The sequence below is a fragment of the Rosa rugosa genome, chromosome 1 (assembly GCF_958449725.1).
Source record: "Rosa rugosa chromosome 1, drRosRugo1.1, whole genome shotgun sequence".
NCBI classification, from domain to species: Eukaryota; Viridiplantae; Streptophyta; class Magnoliopsida; order Rosales; family Rosaceae; genus Rosa; species Rosa rugosa.
Genome location: NC_084820.1, coordinates 59,128,675 through 59,149,101, shown reverse-complemented (window position 1 = coordinate 59,149,101; position 20,427 = coordinate 59,128,675). Strand labels below are relative to the sequence as shown.

The following is a 20,427-nucleotide window of genomic DNA, read 5'->3' as shown; positions in this document are numbered from 1 at the left end:
AGGTTGATGATTACAAAGTTGCATGTCCACAAGTATAATTCAACCAGGCGTAACATTGATTGAGAGGAAATCTTTTGTTGCTCTTGATGTCAACACAAGAAGTTAGCAGATGTTAACCAATCTCATGACTTATGCAGCTAGAGTTTCCAATTTCTTTTTAAAAAAAAATGATATTTCTAAACATTATTCAAAACTTACATCACCTTGTACATGTACTAGACTACTTTTGATGAACTTCTAACCCTCAACTATTAAAGAAACAAAGAAAAAGGGGGATTGGAAGGTGATAAAAGAAGTAAAAATCTCAAAATGATGCATAATATACTTCAGAACATTAAACCCATTCCTTTGGGTTGATGCACGCATCTAATAGTTTCCATTCTTCGCTTCCCTCTTCTGGTTTCTGCACACCAAAAAGATTTACTTGCTCAATTATACGTCAAAACTTCAAACCGTTTCAGTACTATAGGAAATAGAGTATCATGCAGAGAGATCCAGGAAGCTTACATGGTCGTATTCCCACCGAGCAGTCAGTGGAAGAGAGACAAGAATACTCTCAATTCGACCTCCTGTCTTTAGTCCAAAAGTTGTTCCACGATCATAAACCTTTTGTATGCAAGAAAAACATCAGTTGGACCTCATTTACAAAATTATTGATTATTTGAATTTTTTTTTTTCTTTTAACATCTTCAAGACTAGTTTTCATACCAAATTGAATTCAACATATCTCCCTCTTCGCAATTGCTGCCATGCCTTATGGTCCTCTGTAAATGGTGTATCCTTCCTTTTCTCTATAATTGGTACATAAGCAGGGACCACAGAGTTTGCACATTCTGCAAGTCAAAGAATGGATCAACTAGAATTAATGAAATAATTAGTGGAAAATACCAACAGGAAGAGCATCCTATGTTTCCAACCATTTACCAGTGGCAAAAGAAAGAAGCATCTCCTGATCATAGTCATTTAGATCATCAAAAAATATTCCCCCAAGCCCTCGTCTCTCATCACGATGCTGCATACAGAAATGATCATTGAGCATAAAGCAATACGTAATCAGATAACTCTGGCATCTTAAATAAGCAATTCCAAGTGCACAAGTACTTCTATTCATTCCATCACGACAAAAAACAAAACACCATTTTAAGAGTAATGGATGCATATTGGTACATATTCAAGCCAAGCCTCTGATGAATTAGGCAACCTAAACACTATCCTAGGAAAGGCCATATCCCACACTTCCTTGTTTATTTACATTTTACAAGAAACACCATAAAAATGTAGTTGTTAACATCTAACATATAGATGCTCTGTAGTTCATATTACGAGGATATAGTCAATATATCTGTATTGTATAACTACAGCCGACATGGTCAGCATGAGAGCTCAAAATGATACATGAAACAGACATTATATCCCTAGTTTCAGTCCTGTATGTTTATGTGTCTACAAGGAATTTCTAATGAGTAAACCTTAGTGAAATTGTAAGAGCCTGAGTGGTTTGACAGGACTTAATCACAGAACCACAACCCAAGCAATTGCACTACGATGAGAATTCAACAGACCAATTTCAAAGAACGATACCATAAAGTTTTTATATGAGTACCCAAAGATGATTATCAGTTATTTGGCAGGTAGATACATATTCGGTAGTTCCAAGAAGTTTACCAGATATAAGTTAGATTACTTACTTACTTATTATTTAATTTTAATATGAGTGCATAATTGATACCTTATCATATCAATACCAGTTAAAGGTTTAATCAAAATACCTTGATATAGAAATAATCATCACACCATTTCTTGAACCGAGGATAGAAGGTAGGATCAAATTTGTCGCAAGCACTTTTCTGAACCTACAGAAGGCCAACATCACTCTGCAGTTAGTTAAAGCCATAACAATTTTCAAAATAGAAAGGATGTTAAAGAAGTGGAGCTTTAAGCTCACAACATCAAGAGGCAAGCTCTGTTATTGGAGTACATACTGAATGAAAATGTTTAACATCCTCCTCAAAAATATAAGCAGGCGTCAAGTCAGTTCCACCTCCAAACCACCATTGCCTAGGTGCTCCAGGAGCATCTGCAGAAGGCGAGATATCAGGAGAGTCGAGCATCTTTCCTTTTCATTTATTAGGTACATATGCAACTGATGTAAGGCAGATGCAAAAATTCAGAATAGAACAAGAGGAGAAGTATGCCTTATCTTCTCAGGGTACAAAATCAACATGTTTAAGAGCTGAAACATGTTATTGCCATAGTAAATGTTACCATTGTTTCTGCTGTCTCAACTGCTAGTATTACTATCAGTATTACAACTGGTAATAATATATACAACTATGATCATTATTCAATGTCAACTAACCATGTAAAGGAACTAAGGAAGTAATCAAGAATATGAACATTTCTTCTTTTCTTCTAGCATTTTGCAAGTGAGTGAGCACAGTATCCTACATCTTATGTTTTCTGCATTTTACATTATTCACTCCATTATTTACAATGTACATTTCTATCCCATTTTTTCAGAGATAAGCATTTCTATCCGAATCAGCCTTTTGCGAGCTACAACTTATATGGTTTCACATTGTCTAAACATGATTATAATATACAATGATACAACCAGATTATCTACTTCATCAGTAACCCTCTAAAACTGGATTCAAGCCGGCCTACTCAAAACAAGCAATGTACAGTATACAAAACAGCAACTACACAATTCATGATCATACCTTGGGGAGCATCTGTTTCGAAATACCGATAATTGAAATGCAAAGTAGGAGCAAAAGGGTTCTTTGGATGCAAAACCTGTAAAACAATCAAAACCAAAATCCAATTACACAAAATAAACAGCCAAAATGTGCAACATTTCTCACAAACAGAGCAAAAATCAAGCAATCACCGAGCTAATTCCGGCGGCGAAGAACGGAACCGGGCCGGGCTTGTGATCAGTGGCGGCGCCCTTGGCAGCTCTATAAGCCTCAGGAGGCATAACTCCATACACAACAGACACATTAACCCCAGCCTTCTCCCAAACGGCGCCGTTTTGGAGGACTCTACTGATACCCCCACCGCCGCCCGGCCTCGACCACACGTCCTCCTTAAACTTGCCTCCGCCGTCCGCGGCGGCGATGGCCTCACACACTGTGTCCTGCGCCTCCCTTATCATCTTCTCGAACCGCGCCCGGACTGAGGTCGGCGACGACGACTCGCGGAGGAAAGTATCGGGCTTTTCCGTCTCCGGCGTCTCTTTCTCGATGACGGCGCATCGCGGAGTGAGTGAGCGGGCGAGGCGGAGGCGGAGGCGCGTGAAGCGCGTGGCGGAGTGGAAGGAGTGGCGTTTGGAGTGGAAAGATGCAAGCTTTGGAGATGGGGAGGGAGATGGGGAGAGGAGGGTGAAGGAGGAAGAAGATGAGAGTGTGGCTGGTGGCGGCATTGCGGTGGATTTCGAAGTGGGGATTTCAAAGTCTGTGGCTTTGTGTCACATTAGCAATGACTGAGAGAGAGAGTGAGGTAGCAGATTGGAAATGAGAGAGATGGGAATCGTGATATGATAAGGCGCCCAGTCAAAAACAAGGGAGAGACTTTGTTCTATACCCATTGGATTATCCACTCCCAGATTACAATACTGTGGGATTTGGGTCTTTTACTGTTGGCTATTCGAGGTCAAAGAACTGGTCAAAGTGAAAATTGAGCTTTCTTATTTTATTTTATATTTTTTAAAATTTGCTGCAATTGACAAATAAATCTATTTCTAGATTTTGATATAGGAGTAAAATCCACGCTTTCCATTTTACAATTCACACTCCATATTTTTTTTTTTTTTTTTGAAAGAGGGCTTGCACAGCTGCCCTTAGGCCTTGATCATTAATGAAACTTTAGAATACATGGGGGGGACATGATACCTGAACCCCAAATTACAATAAGCATAAGAAGAACAACTCGAGATAATAACGAGAGTCTCCACAAAGGTGTGTATTCTAAACAGGCACCAACTAGCAAATAGTGCACTTATGGCTACTCTATTCGCTTTACAAATACGGTGACATACCGGAAAGTAAATGCTTACGCAAAGCCATAATATACTAATAAGATCAGCTTTCCCACTATGTTGCCACCGGAAAACTAGTCCGATGACACTTAGTTTCATCCTGCCACTAGGAGGTTGCGACCATATTTTCTTTTTTGGTAACTTAAGTTATGTTTTTTTTATGAGAATTTTGACCAATTAATGAAAGAGAGAGTGATTTTTGACATTTTTCAATACTTGGTAATGAATCATATTGATTTGTATGATAATTCATGTTCGTTATTTGGTGAGTAGAGAGCGACGTCGGTGAAATCTTTTGGGATTTCGTAGTATCGATCTATCAGAGTGCGCCTCCCTCTGCAGGGGGTTTGGGTGTTGATGGCAAGATCGTGTTGAGAAGACGATGTAGGGACAACGAAGATGCGATCTTTCGGTGTGGGTGCTTCTTGACAGAGAAGAAGATTTACAAGGTTGAATTCGGCTTTTCTGCACGTCGGTGGGTTGGATTCAGTTCGAATCCAATGGCGGCTCGACTTGTTTTGCGGAGTCGGTCAAAGAGACTCGGTGAAGGTAGCAGACTCAGGTGAGGCTCGACTTGGGTGCCACAGATCGGGTCGTTGACAATGCATTGGAAGAGCCGGCGACTGTGATACAATAGCAGAATAGTCCTCACTATTTTTTAAAACTAATATCGTCTAATTTCTTATTTAAATAAATAAATAAATAAATAACACACATACTCAACTTTACCTTCCTCAATGGAGTAATGAGAATTGCACCAATAGAATTGGACAATAAAAAATTGTGTTCTTAGAAACCTAGCTCATTGCCTTGGAAGGTTGTGACTCAAGGCACCGCAAGTATCAACTGATCTCTTATGCCAAGGTCTTGCATGACCTGTTAAATCTAGCAAAGATGAAGAGCTTCTCATGCAGAAAAAAATTATAAATATCGAATTGAGCAAGGAGGACATTGCCGGTTTCTTCATAGACATTAGCATTACCACCACCTCCTGTTGTCACTCTTCTAGTCGAATTCCAATACAAGTGACAAACTATCATGGACACCGTTGGCTACGAAGATGGATAGCATCGATCAAACGGGAGTACCTGTACAATCCTTCGTCAATTGGGTCAATCACTAGTGTGGTTGTTTTTATGATGATTCTTAAAGGTTATGCAGATATTCCGCTCTTTCTTACTACAACCAGTAGCCTTCCGGTGAGCACTGATGCTTTTCACGTATGTAATGTCTTCCTTGCACCTGTTGTGTAAACTGATAGAAGTAGTTTCTTCTCATTCTGTAAACTTTATTTGGAGTTTGTTTATATGTTGAAATAAATCAAGCCAAGATTGTAATTGTCTTCATACGTGGCCTGAGTTTATCACGTACTATATATTGTGTGATTCATAATTTCTTCTATTTATCACTACTGTGTGATTTATAATTTCTTTTGCATCCTTGTTAGTCATTTTTCTGGAAAGAGATCAATATGTAGAGCTTCAGCCATTATGTCACACGTACTGAACATAGCCTGCAATCATTGCATTCAAAGCAACCACATTTGTGGAAGTTATATATACATGCATAACAAAATATATATGTACTCTTTTCAGCAACTCCCAACAAGAAGGGAAGGATCAATGAAACTTCATAGAGCCATTACAGCTCATAATTAAGAATCAGGAAGACACAAATAATTAAAAGCTAGCTACCAAGGATTTGGTGTGAACCAAAGAGTCTGATTCAGTCCCATATTCAACTGTTCCTTATTAGGAATATTCAAAGGTTTGATGCTCCTATTTGTCAACGAAAACACCCCAGATTCGCATGTTTCAGCAGGCCAATCGAAAGCAAAATAGACAGAGTTTCTTTCGAGTGTTTGATCATGTGAAATACTACCAGAAGAAATGAATTTGTTGTTGGTCTCGCCCATAAACAATACCTGATCGCCAAGGTCAACAATCTCTACCCACTGAGGACCAGTAGTAACATTATTCTCCAACTTCAACACTTGAAATCCTGTGGTCTTGCCACGAATACAATCACCCTTATGCAAAATCAGAAACAAGTCTTTTGATTCAGAACCTTTTGCTAGGTAACAACACTGATAGTAGTATCTGTTTTCAACTCCAGACCACAAATAAATGTCTCTGTATTCAACTATTCTCTCGACATTGGGGTGAAGAGTAATAATCTTTTCAGTGGTGTAGGTATGAAGTCCGCCACCACTGGAATCTAATTGGATGTCAAACAACATTAAAACCTCTAACGGGTGTCTACCTACCGCATATAATTTCCCATCAATTATTTCTATATCTCCAAGTTCTAGATCCGCCTTGGCCTCAATGAAGGTCCATGATTTATCAGCGGGCGCACAAAAAGCCAAACCACTTCTTTTTCAAAGTGAAGGCAAGACACATAACACCCCGGCCGTGGCAGCTGCAACCTTGTTATTGTTGGTACTGAAGAGGCTACTGCTTTCGTCTCGTAGGAGCACTCAACTGTGGAATTTGGTGGGAGCATAATTCGAGCTCCTGATACCGGATTCAAGAGGAAAAAGCGAAAACTAAATGAATGTGTACTAGCAGCCATGGGCTGAATTGCCAGGCCTAGATCAGCCAACCCTCAATTGATCCAACGCAATTCCCCAAGTAACGTGGGCGCCATCTGTGCCAATGCTCAATTGATACAAGGCGGCACTTAGGGTTAGGGATACATGTATGCCATTTGTTTGATTCGTAAATTTGCCGATCACGTACAAAGTAGTCATCTTTGATGTAGAATGAGTGATGAGAATTGAGTAAAAGCCATGGGAGTTGATTAGCAAGAAGGCAACGCTTGCTGTCAATTGCAGCTCGCCAAGAACGGCACACGTCACGGCAACTGAAATAATCTGACACGAGCAGTCGTGGTAGAATCAATTGCATCACATCATCTGGGAGTTTCTTAGACCACCTGTCCTCATGCACAGTCCCGATCGTTTTGAGCCAGTGACGAATAAAATCAAGACACCATATATAACAACATTCTTGATAGGCGCGCGCGCTTCTTTGGGAGAGAGTTTATTGTGTGTTAGACCTAGTTTGCACCATCGTTAAATGATACGACTCGGACTATGTAAATAAGACCATCTCCAACAGATGGGTCTTTTGCCAGATGGACAGCTAACGTTTATTTTTGACCAACCAAATTATGTTCCAATCCATCTGTCTATTACATGTGTATTTGACATAAGAGCATCCTCTGTCAAATTTGACAGATTCTCCCCTTTCGGTCTTTTATTTTTTTATTGTTTTTCTCTCTCGCTCTCTCTCGATCTCTTTCCCTTTCGCGTCTTTCTTCCTCTGCTCTCACCCAAAACTTCAAGCTTCCTCTCCTCTCACCCAAAACTTCGAGCTTCCTCTCTTCAAGTTTATTTTTTCTTCTTGAATATTAGGCACATGGATCAAAATGTTCCAGATTCATCTTCGGATGCTGCAAATGAGGAATTTTGGGATCTTGCCAATTCATCATCAGACGAAGAATTGATGAATCTGCAGATTACTGCTCTACAAGAGATGGGAAGAAGAAGACGCCGGCAAGAGATGCGAATTCAATTATGGATATTACGGTTTTAGTAAGCAACTATTATCCACTATTGGATATTATGGTTTTACATAAGATTTTCAATTTGTTGATATTTTTGGATGAATTGGGGATTAGGTTGAAAAGGTTGATGAAAGTGTCAAGGTTACAGTTATTGAGGAAGACGACGAGTACTGGTTGCTTCCTCCCTCCAAAGTTACTAACAAGTTGGGTGATGATTCCATCTTAAAGGCCTTAAGGTATTTTCTTGTTCTATCAGTTATTTATTTTCAGTGAAAAGCATTGGTAATTGGATTCTGGTGCTTGTATTACCTCTGTGGGAAATGGTTTGATCAAGGCATCTAGCTATAGTTTTGAGTTTTAGATAATTTTGTTTGTATCTAGTTGATTGTGGATTTCAAGATATTTTTGTGAATGGCTAATATCAGTAAGTAGATATTGTGAATGGCTGTTTAGACCATAGTTGATTAGTTGATAGTATGAATAATGCATTTGCAGAACTGATATATGTTTGATTAGGAAGACTAGCCCATTCATGTATAATAATGGTAGTGAAGACACTAGAATATATTGCATATATGTGCATATATTGCAGAACTGATATATGTGCTATGTTGACTGTTGAGAGCCAGTTTTTGTGAATGTTTGAAGTATTGAACAACTGAATATGATTTTGGGGACTGAATCTTATTAGAAAGATTGCAACTTTATAGCCTTATGCTTGTGTTTTTTTGTTTTTTTTTTACAGGCCTGTAACAGCCATGCCATTACATATGTTCCACATTATAACACCCTTGGTATGCTTGTTTTTTTATCTGGGATAAATTAGGCAGTGGTCTTAATTTGGTCAAGTTTAATCTGTCGGATATCTTCTTCATAATCCCTCTTGTTTTGGATTTTCCAGGAGCTAAGGATGAAGCCGTGTTATGTAGTTTTTGTGGGTCTCTCAGCTGGTACTAAAGCTTGTATGTACAAAGTTTTTCAAGTAAGTGTTGTGCGTAATATAGATACTAATGTAATTGGTATGCTTTCTTTTGCACTCCCAGCTAACACTTCAATGTTGTGTTCTTGTTGATGATGGTTGTCATGAGTTGTTTTGGGAAATTAATGTTTATTATGATTACACTAGTGTGATATAGATTAACTATTTCAATCTATTCATCTTGCCCCACAATTACAAATGAGTGCTTGGCATGAACAAATCTCATATTATTGCCATAGTTAGGATGCAGTCAACTAGATATTGTTTTCTTGTTTCTGGTTTTTGCGTTGTTCCTATGGTAGATTGAGTTGCTGGTTTTGTAAGTAGACGTATAGGTCCATACAACTACATGGTCTTTAATTGTTGGTTGGCAGATTAGACTGTCAACTACATGGTCTTTAATTGTTTCTATTACCTAACATGTGATTGGAAATAATGATGAGTTAATGTGCAGACTGATGTCTTAAATTGATGGGGTACAAAAGGTGCAGATTGATTCTTTTCTAGCTCTGTTGTGCAGGCTGTAAGTGTTTTGCTCAGTTCGATGGTTTTTGCTCAGCAGTAAACGTGCAGAGTAGACAATCAGTTTATTATCTGCAATGCCTACAAGGTTTGTGCATTTTGCCCCGTTTCATAACTCTCTATGGATACATCTACTATGAATCCTGAGCAGAGGGCATGTTATTCCAAACTTCAGATGAAAATTCTCCAATGTGATATATGAAGTGTGAGGTTGTTGGTTTCCATTTTAGTTTGTATTAGTTTGAGGTTTTGTCCAGTGATCATGTATTTGACTGCTTGCAAACCCTTTAAGAATGACTATGTTTCCTGCTATTTGACTGCTAGAACTGTGCATTTTCTGTTTCTGTTTTCAATCCATTTCAGTTTGTATCAGTTTGTTGGTTTCCAGTGATGTTGTATTTGACTGCTATCAAATTCAAGCTGATTCTATTTCCTTGCTATCTTGACTGCTAGTTTTCAAGCAGTTTCTGTTTCTGTTTCAGGCTATGTATTCCCCTCTCTCGAATTCTCATAATCTCAATTGCATCTCTTTTCTCATAATCTCAATTGCATCTCTTTAAATGGAACCATTCATTGTATGATCTTTGATTACAAGAAAAAAAAAGAAAATGAAAAACAACATAAATAGAATTTTATATATTAAAGTAATATTCAAATTTGACATCTCCATTTGAGCTAAAAATAGTCAAAATGTTTCTACATCAAATTTGCCATGTCATATGTCAAATTCAAATTTGACCAAAGCCAAATAACAAACCCATTGGAGATGCTCTAATAGAGCCATTGTCGTGGGCCCCACACCTAGAAGACTGAAGCAAAAGTTCCATAATTGCCCAAATCTCATAGGCCTAACAGGCTTCATCGAGAATGGCAAATTCCAAGCCGAACTATTAACCCTGAAGATTTTGAGCCCAAATCCAAAAAGCTCTAAGGAATCAATGGCAACAGCTGCAAGACACCTCTTCTTGCCAGTTGCCACCACCATCATAGTCAGGTTCCACCGCATGCAACAATCTCAGCAGACTCAGTACGGCTGTTAAGCAAGGAGAAGTGTATCAGTACGGCTGTTAAGCAAGGAAGTTGGCAGCGCGGGTTAGATTCGAATCCTGTTTTTGGATTTGATCTAGGCGGCGACGATGAAGATGGCGTCTTTGGAAGGGACTGCTAGTGGCGTGGCGTGTGGGGGTGGACTTTTTGAAACTAACAAAACTACACCGAACTGACAGAAATCAACCAAAATCAAACTGAACTGATATATAACTATTAGATAAAACTTATATTTGTATTATTGAAATTATATTCGTTACTCTAACTATACATTAATTCCTATAGAGAAGATCTTGCGTGGGGCACCCGTAGGGACACGTGGTGGGGAGGGCCAATCACCCCCCAGCAGGGGGGGTGTTTTGGGTATTTCACTTTAGGAAGCAGGGGCATTTTCGGCAGAGATGGAAATTTCGGCAGTTTTGATTGGGTGGCCGTAAGGCCACGTGGTGGGGAAACCCCCACCTAAGTATTTGCCATTCCTATATGTGATTAATTGTCTATAGCTGCTTTTAATTTATTTGAGTTGTAACTTAATTTTTTAATTGTAGTTAGTTTCATTTGCTTATCTGTTTTTACATTTCTTATAGCTTTAAATTATAGAATAAGCTATAGTATATTCATATGATCATATCTATTGTCTTGTTGGTTTTTTTATGTATATTTTCGGTTTATATTAAATTTGTAGATAGTGATATTGTTTGGATAATTACTATATGTAAGATTACAATGGAAGAAATACAAATTCTCATTAGAGATAAGGATTAATTAATAATATTAATGAAGTTACAATTAACTGAAATCGAATCGAACCGAATCGATATATCGATTAACCGATACAATCGGTTAACCGAAAAACCGAACCAATGGAACCGAGTCAACCTTAGTGGCATGAGGTGCAGGCGGAACCAATTTCGGATGGGTTGGGTCCAGTCTGTATGTTTTCAAGTCTTCATCAGGGTCTTCTGGTGGCGTCGTGGTAGGGGTGGTTTCCTTTTGGGTAGTGGTGAAGGCACAGTCGTGGTACCGGTGTCCGTGTGTGGATCTGCATAGAGAGGTGAAGGCGGGCTGGGCTAAGCTTGTTATTTTGGGCTTTGGGGCTGTTTGGCCTATTTGGGATTGGTGATATGGGTTGGGGTGTTTTAGCCCTAGGTGTATAGATAAAAAAAATATAAAATAAAAAATAAAACCTTAACCCACCTCACCCTTACATATATCAATAATTCTCTAATTTTAAGGAGCTATGTCTTTGTTGTGCACTTTATGTGTTTTTAGCGAATATTAGTACTAAAGGAGGATTCACGCTATTTTTATTCAATGCATTTGATGTGTAGACTTATTTCTATGTACCACTGTGAGTACTATCACGCATTTTTGTCTGTATATAGATGACAGTGGAATGGTATGTAACACACATTCTGACCTGAAATGAATGATATTGTTGCCCGATTTGGGACATTCAGACCTGAGATGAATGATACTGTTGCCCGATTTGGGTTTGATTCAAAAAGAGAGTAGCACCAAACTGAGTGAGCTTGATGTTACAGTACTCAGTAATTTCATGATATTATTCTTCTTTTTTTGATAAGTGATATTATTCTTCTTATTTCCTATACTATTTGTTTGTTATTTAATTTCTAAACTTGTTTTCACAGTCCAATTGTCCTTCCACAACTATCATACTATAAAATCGGTATCATCGTCATCACCTGCATTGCTCTGGTCTCTCTCTGTGTGTTCTAATTCGATAAAAATGGAAGTAGCTTCGGAACCCACCAGAGTTCAAAGCCTAGCCCAAGCTGGTCTCAGCCAAGTTCCACCGCAGTACATTCAACCTCCCCAGAACCGACCCAACCACCCTTCATCTTCCTCCAACGTTCCCTCAATCAGCCTATTCGGACTCGACCCGACCCGCCGCGACTCGGTCCGGGCCTCCATCGCCGAAGCCTGCAGGGACTGGGGCGCCTTCCACGTCACCGACCACGGCGTCCCCGCCACTCTAGTCCGCGACATCAAGCGCGTGGGCCTCACCTTCTTCAACGAGTGCCCAGTCCAGGAGAAGCTCCGCTACGCCTGCGATCCCAGCTCCGCCGCGGCGGAGGGCTACGGCAGCCGGATGCTGGAGAAGGACGACACCGTTTTGGACTGGAGAGACTACTTCGACCACCACACTCTCCCCCTCACGCGCCGGAACCCCACGCGCTGGCCGGATTTCCCGCCGGATTACCGCCGGGTGGTTACGGAATACAGCGATCGAGTCGCTAAGCTGGCGAGGGAGCTGCTGGGGCTGATTTCCGAGAGCCTAGGGCTCAAAACGCAGCGTTTAGAGGAGGCGGTTGGGGATTTTTACCAGAACATTACGATTAGCTATTACCCGCCGTGTCCTCAGCCGGAGCTGACATTGGGCCTGCAGGCCCATTCGGATTTTGGGGCCATTACGCTGCTGGTCCAAGACGAGGTTGGTGGGCTTGAGGTGCTGAAAGACAATGAGTGGGTGCCTGTGAAGCCTTTGGGTGGTGATGCCATTGTTGTTCTCCTAGCTGATCAAACTGAGGTACCTCATTTTCTATTTAGTATCACTCACATTCCTCATTTTCGTTATAAAGATTGAAGCTTTAATCTTTATAAGCAATACCCAATTAGTTAAAGCAAGTTTTTATATGAAAAGGTTGAAACTTTCTGTTCAAAATGGAGGGACAGAGAATGAAAGTAGGTTTATAATAGAGGGGGAACTTATAGAATAGAAGTGGGGAGGGTGAGGGACTGAGGTAGCTACTCAAAAGTTTATTATAAAAGTGTCAAACTGCCATAATCAACTTTCATTTTGTTACGACTTGAATGAATCTATTCAAAGATTTCAAGTTTCTGTTTAATAAATTAAGAAGAGTGAAGTACCTTGTATTGTGTGCTTTCCATTTGTTAATGATAAAGATGAGGGTTTGGCAGGATTTGAGCAAAACGTTATTGATAATATATGTAGTCCAATTACCATGTTGATTGGGAAGATAAAAGAATGCTTGAACCCCAGAGACCCTTGAATGGATCGTGATGAGTGTATTTCTTAGTATTCTTTTGCTTATAGATTCTGATCATGACTCAATTTTCAAGTGGTAGTAATATGTTATTCTGTTTAGGGATTTTACTTTTGTTTGTATTATGACCAATTCAGTATGCTAGTTTACTAGGTAATTGATAATTGAGTTTTAGGGACCTGAGGATAACCTGACCTAGTAACCTCATGTTTCTTTACTCTGATTTGGGTTTGTTGATTCATAGTCAAGTAGGACGAGAGATTTGAGAATTATAGGTTAATATGGTCTGGGTTGACTGCTGCATAACATATTAACATTGTAAGCTGACCCTAACGGACCTATTGCCCCTATTAGTGGTTATTGTTGCAGTTGGCATAGCACACTAAACGTATTAGTGGTTAATAAGGTCTGGGTTGACTGCTGCATAACATTGGAAGCTGACCCTAATAGACCTACTGCTCCTATTAGTGGTTATATTTGCAGTTGGCATAGCACTAAACAATTCACATGTTCCTAAATCTGTCAACATTTAAGGAGTCACATTGGATTAGATATTGTTCGCCTGCTTTTACTTTTCTGCTAGGGGTTAAGCCACAATTTCTCTGAGAGGCCTTTTTTTGTCTTAAATCAAGCTTCCAAATCGCCAATAGTTTGATGCCATGAATAACCACTATTTCTAGCTATTGGCATGACATCATTACTCTGTTTTACTCGTTTTTGCTCTTCTTGTCTTTGTTTTCATATGGTTTGGTTAGGAATATATTAAGTTTGGGTGCAAGTTAACACATAGAGTTTTAGTCATTGTCCTATCTGTTTTGTCCAAATGATTGAGTTTCAATTTAGATTAGAATCTGTCAGTGTGACATGCAAAGGAGCCTTTAATATTAATCCAACACTATGAAACTGACCTTCGCTGCTGGATTTGGCTTTGGATCAATACTCAAAGGAACCGAGTTACGTTGCATTAGTTTTTGGCTGTACTAAGTGTACTTGAGCTAGACAAAAGAGTGAAGTGGTTAAGTCATTAATTAATTGCTTTTTGCTCTAAGCTGACAACTGGAGGACCAACATGAGCTTCACAGGATTCTGGTTGTTTTGTAGCTCAACTGTAATTTTTCAATGTGAATTGTTATCTGGTACAGAATAAATTGAACACAAAACTTATGAGGTCATTTTGTTTATTCTCTAACTGTGGATTATCATGTCTGCAGATCATGACCAACGGAAAGTACAAGAGTTCTCAACATAGAGCTATAACCAACTCCAATCGCCCACGGCTGTCAGTAGCTACTTTTCATGATCCTGCCAAGACAGTGAAAGTATCCCCTGCTTCAGAGCTCATCAGTCAATCCACTCCTCCCCTCTACCGGGAAGTTGTTTACGGAGATTATGTGTCATCATGGTACACAAAGGGTCCAGAAGGAAAACGGAATATTGATGCCCTCCTGCTTGAATAGCATGGAGGCCTAATTTCACCCCCGTTCTCTTTCCCCAACTTGCCCTCACATTGCATTCTTGTAACTCGAGAGAATTAGACCCGTTTCTCTTACATACCTTCACCAGTTAATATAGTGCATATTGACAGTGAGACTTGCTTTACAGTGACTATACCATCTCTACTCTGTTCTACTCGTACAAGCTTTCGTTATCAAATTCAAAGCAAAACGCTGTTTCGAGCTACTAGTATCTGCAACCATCAACCTTCTTCCTTCCTCCTCTCTTCCTCCTGATCGAGACAGAGGAAACGGGAGACCGATACTGACCGGCGACTAACTGCATTGACAGCGACCGGCGATTAACTGCAGTGATTTTTGCCATATCTCCAGAGACGGCAGTTTTTTCCAGGAAGCAACATATGTGTAGATTTGTCAAAACAGAGCCACAATAAAGATCAACGCATGACAAAGGTGCGACTCAGAATAGTAAAATGGGGATCATTATCACCAAAATAATTAAAACAAAATAATTAGAAAAGAATTTGACGGAAGTAAAGAACAAGACTCTACAATCATTTTAAAACCCAGCCCAGTGGCCCCCACCTGCCGTCCGATCAAGAAAAACAAAACCCCACACCATTTGAAAAAAAACTATTATTAAGACTCACTCCCCCACACCTTTCCCTTGTTGGGTTCCTCTCAGCCCTATCTGCCCCTGACAGAGAGAGCGAACCTCCATTGGTGCCCTTTATTAACTCCCCAATTCAATTGATTCCTCGCTCGCTCACAATGAAGCGCTACAGGAACGGCGAAATCTGGGATTTCGAGGAACAAATGCCGGTCTCCGACGCCGCCCGTGACGTCATTCTCGGTTTGGACGGCGGCACAACCTCCACCGTCTGCATTTGCATGCCTCTTTTGCCCTTCTCCGATCCTCTGCCCGACCCGGTTCCCGTTTTGGCCCGCGCCGTCGCCGGCTGCTCCAATCACAACAGCGTCGGCGGTAAATTAATCATTTTTGATTTGGTTTTGATTCCAATTTGGATAACTGTATGAGGGTTTCTGAGTAATTTTGGTTGTTAATGAACTACAGAGGCTGCTGCGAGGGAAACATTGGAGCAAGTGATGGCGGAGGCGCTTGCGAAAGCCGGTTCGAACCGGTCGGCGGTTCGGGCTGTTTGTTTAGCGGTTTCGGGTGTTAATCATCCTTCAGATCAGCAGAGGATATTAGATTGGCTTAGGTAGTACTTGCATAGTTTCTATCTTTTTGTTTCATTACAATGCCTGTGAGTTTGGGTTTTTTTTTTTCCGAAACATATCAATGTCGATTTTGTTCTGAAAGGTTGGAGTTTGTGTTGGTGTAAACAGGGATATATTCCCCAGTGATGTGAGGCTGTATGTTCAGAATGATGCTGTGGCGGCTTTGGCGTGTGGAACTATGGGAAAGCTTCATGGGTGCGTTCTGATTGCTGGCACCGGCACCATTGCGTATGGATTCACTGAAGACGGTAGAAATGCTCGGGCTGCTGGCGCAGGACCTACCTTAGGTGATTGGGGAAGGTATCGCCATTTGGCTCTACGCTTTTGTAGACCTCTCTTTTTTTTTTTGTGCTCCTAGTTTTCATAATTATATGGAAAAGTGTAGCCAGTGCTTTGTCCACATAAGGAAATGTTCTCTACTTATCATTGGAGATTTTCAGGGTCTTTTTGCATGTATATAGACATTCTTAACTATATGAAATGGTATAATAAGAAACAGTTGGTCGGAGAACTTAAAACCTCCCGCCGCTTTATTCATCTTTTAGTTTTCCCTTTCCTGCTCATCATTTCTTTCAAAGTCTATAAGTAGACTATTGGAAATTTCCAGTACTGTTATTATTCTTGTTATTTCACAGTTGCTCCCTGCCTGCTAATGTGCTTTATTTAAAAATAAAGTTTCATGGCTAATTGATATACCAAACACATGTATTATCAATTTTGAGTAGAAGTAAGACAATTGTGCTCTATCAGGATGTAGGATTCTTTTACTCCGTCTTTCAGTTTTATATGACAACATTTTGATTACTTGCAGTGGATATGGAATAGCTGCACAGGCGTTAACCGCGATCATAAGGGCCCATGACGGTCGTGGTCCGCATACAGCACTTACCTCTAGTATTTTAGAGAAGCTTGGTCTTTCTTCTCCAGATGAACTCATCGGGTACCTATCTGAAACTTATATGTGTTATCATTGCATAGATGGGTGAAGTTACTAGTTGTCATATTGGGATCTCAGAGTCTGCAGAGAATCTTTTACGCACTTTTGGCAAAAATAGATGACAAGGTTTGTCCTGTATTCCCATATAATTGTTTGTCTGCAATCTCATGATCGGTCTTGGTTAGGTGATGCGAATGTGTAAGATGAGTTCCACTTTTTGTGTACCTATTAAAACTCTAGAATCCATGTAAGTTGATTTAAGTTTTTTGGTTCCCTTGCCATACAGTCTTTTTAGTAATTTTTTAATAACCTTTCTTGAAAAAACCATTTCCACACCCAACGTTGCCGTATTTCTGTATCCACACTGTAAATATAGCTGTGATGACACCTACTGAGTCAAAACAAAGTTCATCTATGTGGTCACTACCATCACCCATCTTAAAAATGAAAATATATGCACAGAATATCGTCTATTTAGAATTAAGAAATTGCTCCCTGGAAATCATTTTGCATTGGATTGCGATTGCTTGAAAATGCAGTTATACCATTAAGACTTGTCATGCATTCTGGATTGCACAATACTATCAAAGGGGATTGGTGTTTGTAAATCATATGTCCTTGCAAACCTCTGCAAGAAAAATTAGAAAGAAAAATTGCAAGCCCATTCACATGATAAGTTTCATATAAATGACTACCAGGGATGTATACAGAATGGGATATCAGATGACAACTAGCCTTTTCTATTGGATTTTAGGTGGACGTATGCAGATCCATCTTGGGCTCGCATTGCAGCACTTGTTCCAGAGGTTGTATCTTGTGCAGAGGCTGGTGATGAAGTCGCAAATAAGATCTTGTTTGATTCAGTTGAGGAGTTGGGGTTAAGTGTGAAAGCTGTTGTTCAAAGACTTGACTTGTGTGGCCCAGGTATGGCATACTGAACAAACAACTAATTAATCTAAAAAAAATTATATATTTTGTTTAATCTTTCATGAAATAATGAGCACATTAAATACTAATTGTTGCGTTTAGGATCTTTAATTCAAATCACTCTAATAGTTTTTCTAATTTGAGTGATAGTTCATACCTTATGTGTCATCTTCCCTCTGTCTTGTGTGCTCTCCCTTCCCAATAGGAAGTAATGTAGCTTTGTGAAAGTTAAGCCTAGTTGACCTTACATCTTATCCATGTGTTTAATGAGTATGCTGATGTGACAGCTCAGTGACCATTCCTAGGTTATTTAATATTCCCTGGCACAGTTAAATAGTTATATTTACTTGCAAGTAATAATTGATAAGTAGGAAGCCCCCCTGTTGTGGTTTCTAATATCGAATTTCTGTTGTTGTGTTATAAATTAATTGCAGATGGAAAAGATTCTTTTCCCCTTGTCATGGTTGGTGGTGTTCTTGAAGCAAATAAGAGGTGGGATATAGGAAAGGAAGTGATTAGATGCATCTCCAAGGACTACCCAGGGGCAGTTCCAATTAGACCTGAGGTGAGGATATTTTATGCCGTACTATAGTCAACATCTGACATTTTAGGCAAGTGAGATGTTCAAGGTGATGAGCCAAGTAATTTCAGTAATTTACACATTGCTTCTTGAGTACAACGACTATTGCTGGGCTTCTTTATCTTTCAATTCTATATCATCTTTTGAATGAAAAAGAAAAGTGGCTGCATATCAATTCAGTTAGATTTGAATACATGGAAAATGGGACGATAGAAATAGATTATGCAAGGAATGAAACTTGGTTACGAAAGGACAAGTGTTTTTATCTTCTTGTTATCTGGTTAAATTTGTGTTATTCTTTTTATAAACCTGTGGTTTCTGTTTTATTGAATCGACACCAGGTGGAGCCTGCAGTTGGGGCAGCATTGTTAGCATGGAACTGTTTGATGAAAGAATCTGTTAAAGAAGCCTTCAAGTGCTGACAATCGATGATTTTATATAAACTCAATTGTATAGTGGGAAGGATCAATAACGAAGTGAAAGGGAAACAGACAGCTTGAAATCAAAAATGGAAGTCATTATCAATATATTTTTTTTGGTTGAAGTCATTACTCATCTTCAATATTTTTCTACGTAGTACTAGTTACCCATCTAGCCTAATGTTAGTAAGGCTAATTTTTCAATATATCAGTTGCCGATTCTGGATACTGTGCGTTTGCATGTAAAAGTATCTCCGTTTATAGTGATGTGAAAGAAATTCTTGCAAGTAATGGCAAGAGCCCCTCGTGTGCTTTGTTGCTTTGTGAAAGAAAAAAAGATTTTGCTGGTGCAATATTTCAGTCCCTTGTGGCCTTGTCTTGCCGAAGTGAATTTTCATGACACAGACATGTGGTTTTACTATTTAAGTGATCAACTTCCAGACATGAATGTATTGCGACTCGGAACGTTCTTCACGGAGTTGAACTGTGGCTGGCAAGGCCGATTGGGACTCATCAAGGATTTATGAGGATACCTTATGGTCTGCTACAAACAAACACAAGAACATGACTCATCAAGCATTTAAGAGACAACGAGAGGTCGAGATAGATAGCATGCAAGAACAAGAAACCGAGTTCGATTACGTCTCCAATCACACCAACAATACCTTCACCATTTTGGATGCATTCACCATCGGCAACTATATATACCCCTCAAACCATACCTAGCAGAGCAACAACTACTCGAGCTCTCGTAAATAAAGAAGCTCAAGTACATCAATCGACTAGCAGTCCGCAATCTCAAACATATCAAAATGATGAAGGTGTTGTTGTAGCAGTGATGGTGGTACTAGCCGTTTTGGTCTTGGCAGCGCGAGCGGAGGCGTCTGTCAGTTGTGAGCAAGTAGAGTCATCCCTAGCCCCGTACCTTGTTGCAGAGGCGTGACGTCTCTCAAACATATTACTCCATCCACTAAAGACAGGCTTGAAGCCTGTGAATGCATTAAGAGTTTAAGACCGCTGCGAGTCACTTCCAAAACATCAGGGAATACGCCACCGTTGGACTTCCCGCGGAGTGTCACATCAAAACCGACATTCCCATCTCCAAGAATGTTAACCGCAATGAGCAAGTCTTTTTCTTGTACATTAACGCTCGTAATCTTTTATATTCACTTCGGAATTAAGTCGAGGTGATGTAGTGTTATTATTGCTAATGCTTTTGTTTTCTGGGGACAATGTTGAGCAAAATCAAGGCTACAGATCGAATTTAAATAAAGAGAACAAGTATGGGGGGATTGCTATCTTGTCAACGGCTACCACCCTAGCTTGGTTGAATGTGGTCAAGATATGGTTCTCACTAGAGAGCCATGCTCTGTACTTAGTTTATTCAGCTACTTGTTGTGTATGAGATAATGCTGTCTTTAATAAAATAAGAAAATTTTAATTAATCTGTTTCGGATCTCACTCTCTCTCTCAATTATTTTAGGTTGTTCTTACTTGGATTCTCCCAGATCACCAATCTAAAGCTTGGGGAACTTGAAATGAAGTGTACCTAACCTGAGCAAGAAGAATCGGAAAATGATTGTATACAAACACATATCTCACAATACCCTACAACTGATGTGATCATTGTAAGATAAAGATTGTATCCATACATTTATCAGTCAGCTGTGTCATAATTC

At 39.6% G+C, this 20,427-nt stretch overlaps 4 protein-coding genes across 5 annotated transcripts; 3 read left to right on the top strand and 1 right to left on the bottom strand.

Annotated features, from left to right (window-relative positions):
- Positions 1–110: 110 nt before the first annotated feature.
- On the bottom strand, positions 111–3,577 carry LOC133743104 (coproporphyrinogen-III oxidase 1, chloroplastic-like). Its single transcript, XM_062170891.1, has 8 exons — positions 2,894–3,577; positions 2,724–2,799; positions 1,983–2,077; positions 1,770–1,853; positions 925–1,012; positions 709–833; positions 508–606; positions 111–403 (listed from the first exon to the last, which is right to left on the bottom strand). The coding sequence occupies exons 1-8, from the start codon at positions 3,425–3,427 to the stop codon at positions 335–337; spliced, it is 1,170 nt and encodes a 389-aa protein (XP_062026875.1). The 5' UTR covers positions 3,428–3,577; the 3' UTR covers positions 111–334.
- A 3,721-nt stretch (positions 3,578–7,298) lies between these two features.
- LOC133743092 (uncharacterized) lies at positions 7,299–9,547 on the top strand. Of its 2 annotated transcripts, XM_062170879.1 has the most exons (5): positions 7,299–7,640; positions 7,727–7,848; positions 8,358–8,406; positions 8,514–8,594; positions 9,112–9,547. In XM_062170879.1, the coding sequence occupies exons 1-5, from the start codon at positions 7,623–7,625 to the stop codon at positions 9,154–9,156; spliced, it is 315 nt and encodes a 104-aa protein (XP_062026863.1). In that variant the 5' UTR covers positions 7,299–7,622; the 3' UTR covers positions 9,157–9,547. The 2 variants fall into 2 exon arrangements, with proteins under 2 accessions (XP_062026863.1, XP_062026858.1); XM_062170874.1 differs by having other exon boundaries at positions 8,514–9,547.
- Positions 9,548–11,795: 2,248 nt separating this feature from the next.
- On the top strand, positions 11,796–14,865 carry LOC133725756 (jasmonate-induced oxygenase 2). The gene is made up of 2 exons (XM_062153127.1): positions 11,796–12,711; positions 14,401–14,865. Exons 1-2 carry the CDS (start codon positions 11,911–11,913, stop codon positions 14,644–14,646), a joined length of 1,047 nt encoding a protein of 348 aa, XP_062009111.1. The 5' UTR covers positions 11,796–11,910; the 3' UTR covers positions 14,647–14,865.
- Positions 14,866–15,253: 388 nt separating this feature from the next.
- Positions 15,254–20,193, top strand: LOC133725755 (uncharacterized). The gene is made up of 7 exons (XM_062153126.1): positions 15,254–15,628; positions 15,719–15,866; positions 15,994–16,185; positions 16,697–16,825; positions 17,577–17,746; positions 18,184–18,314; positions 18,671–20,193. The coding sequence occupies exons 1-7, from the start codon at positions 15,415–15,417 to the stop codon at positions 18,749–18,751; spliced, it is 1,065 nt and encodes a 354-aa protein (XP_062009110.1). The 5' UTR covers positions 15,254–15,414; the 3' UTR covers positions 18,752–20,193.
- The last annotated feature ends 234 nt before the right edge of the window (positions 20,194–20,427 follow it).

Coding starts and splice junctions, on each gene's coding strand:
- LOC133743104 (XM_062170891.1), bottom strand. CDS start 3,427: ATGCCGCCACCAGCCACACTCTCATCTTCTTCCTCCTTCACCCTCCTC. Junction 2,800..2,893: donor TCGCCGCCGGAATTAGCTCG/GTGATTGCTTGA, acceptor ATTGTTTTACAG/GTTTTGCATCCAAAGAACCC. Junction 607..708: donor GATATGTTGAATTCAATTTG/GTATGAAAACTA, acceptor TGCATACAAAAG/GTTTATGATCGTGGAACAAC.
- LOC133743092 (XM_062170874.1), top strand. Junction 7,849..8,357: donor TCCATCTTAAAGGCCTTAAG/GTATTTTCTTGT, acceptor TTTTTTTTACAG/GCCTGTAACAGCCATGCCAT. Junction 8,407..8,513: donor TCCACATTATAACACCCTTG/GTATGCTTGTTT, acceptor TGGATTTTCCAG/GAGCTAAGGATGAAGCCGTG.
- LOC133725755 (XM_062153126.1), top strand. CDS start 15,415: ATGAAGCGCTACAGGAACGGCGAAATCTGGGATTTCGAGGAACAAATG. Junction 17,747..18,183: donor ACTTGACTTGTGTGGCCCAG/GTATGGCATACT, acceptor AATTAATTGCAG/ATGGAAAAGATTCTTTTCCC. Junction 18,315..18,670: donor CAGTTCCAATTAGACCTGAG/GTGAGGATATTT, acceptor AATCGACACCAG/GTGGAGCCTGCAGTTGGGGC.
- LOC133725756 (XM_062153127.1), top strand. CDS start 11,911: ATGGAAGTAGCTTCGGAACCCACCAGAGTTCAAAGCCTAGCCCAAGCT. Junction 12,712..14,400: donor TCCTAGCTGATCAAACTGAG/GTACCTCATTTT, acceptor TCATGTCTGCAG/ATCATGACCAACGGAAAGTA.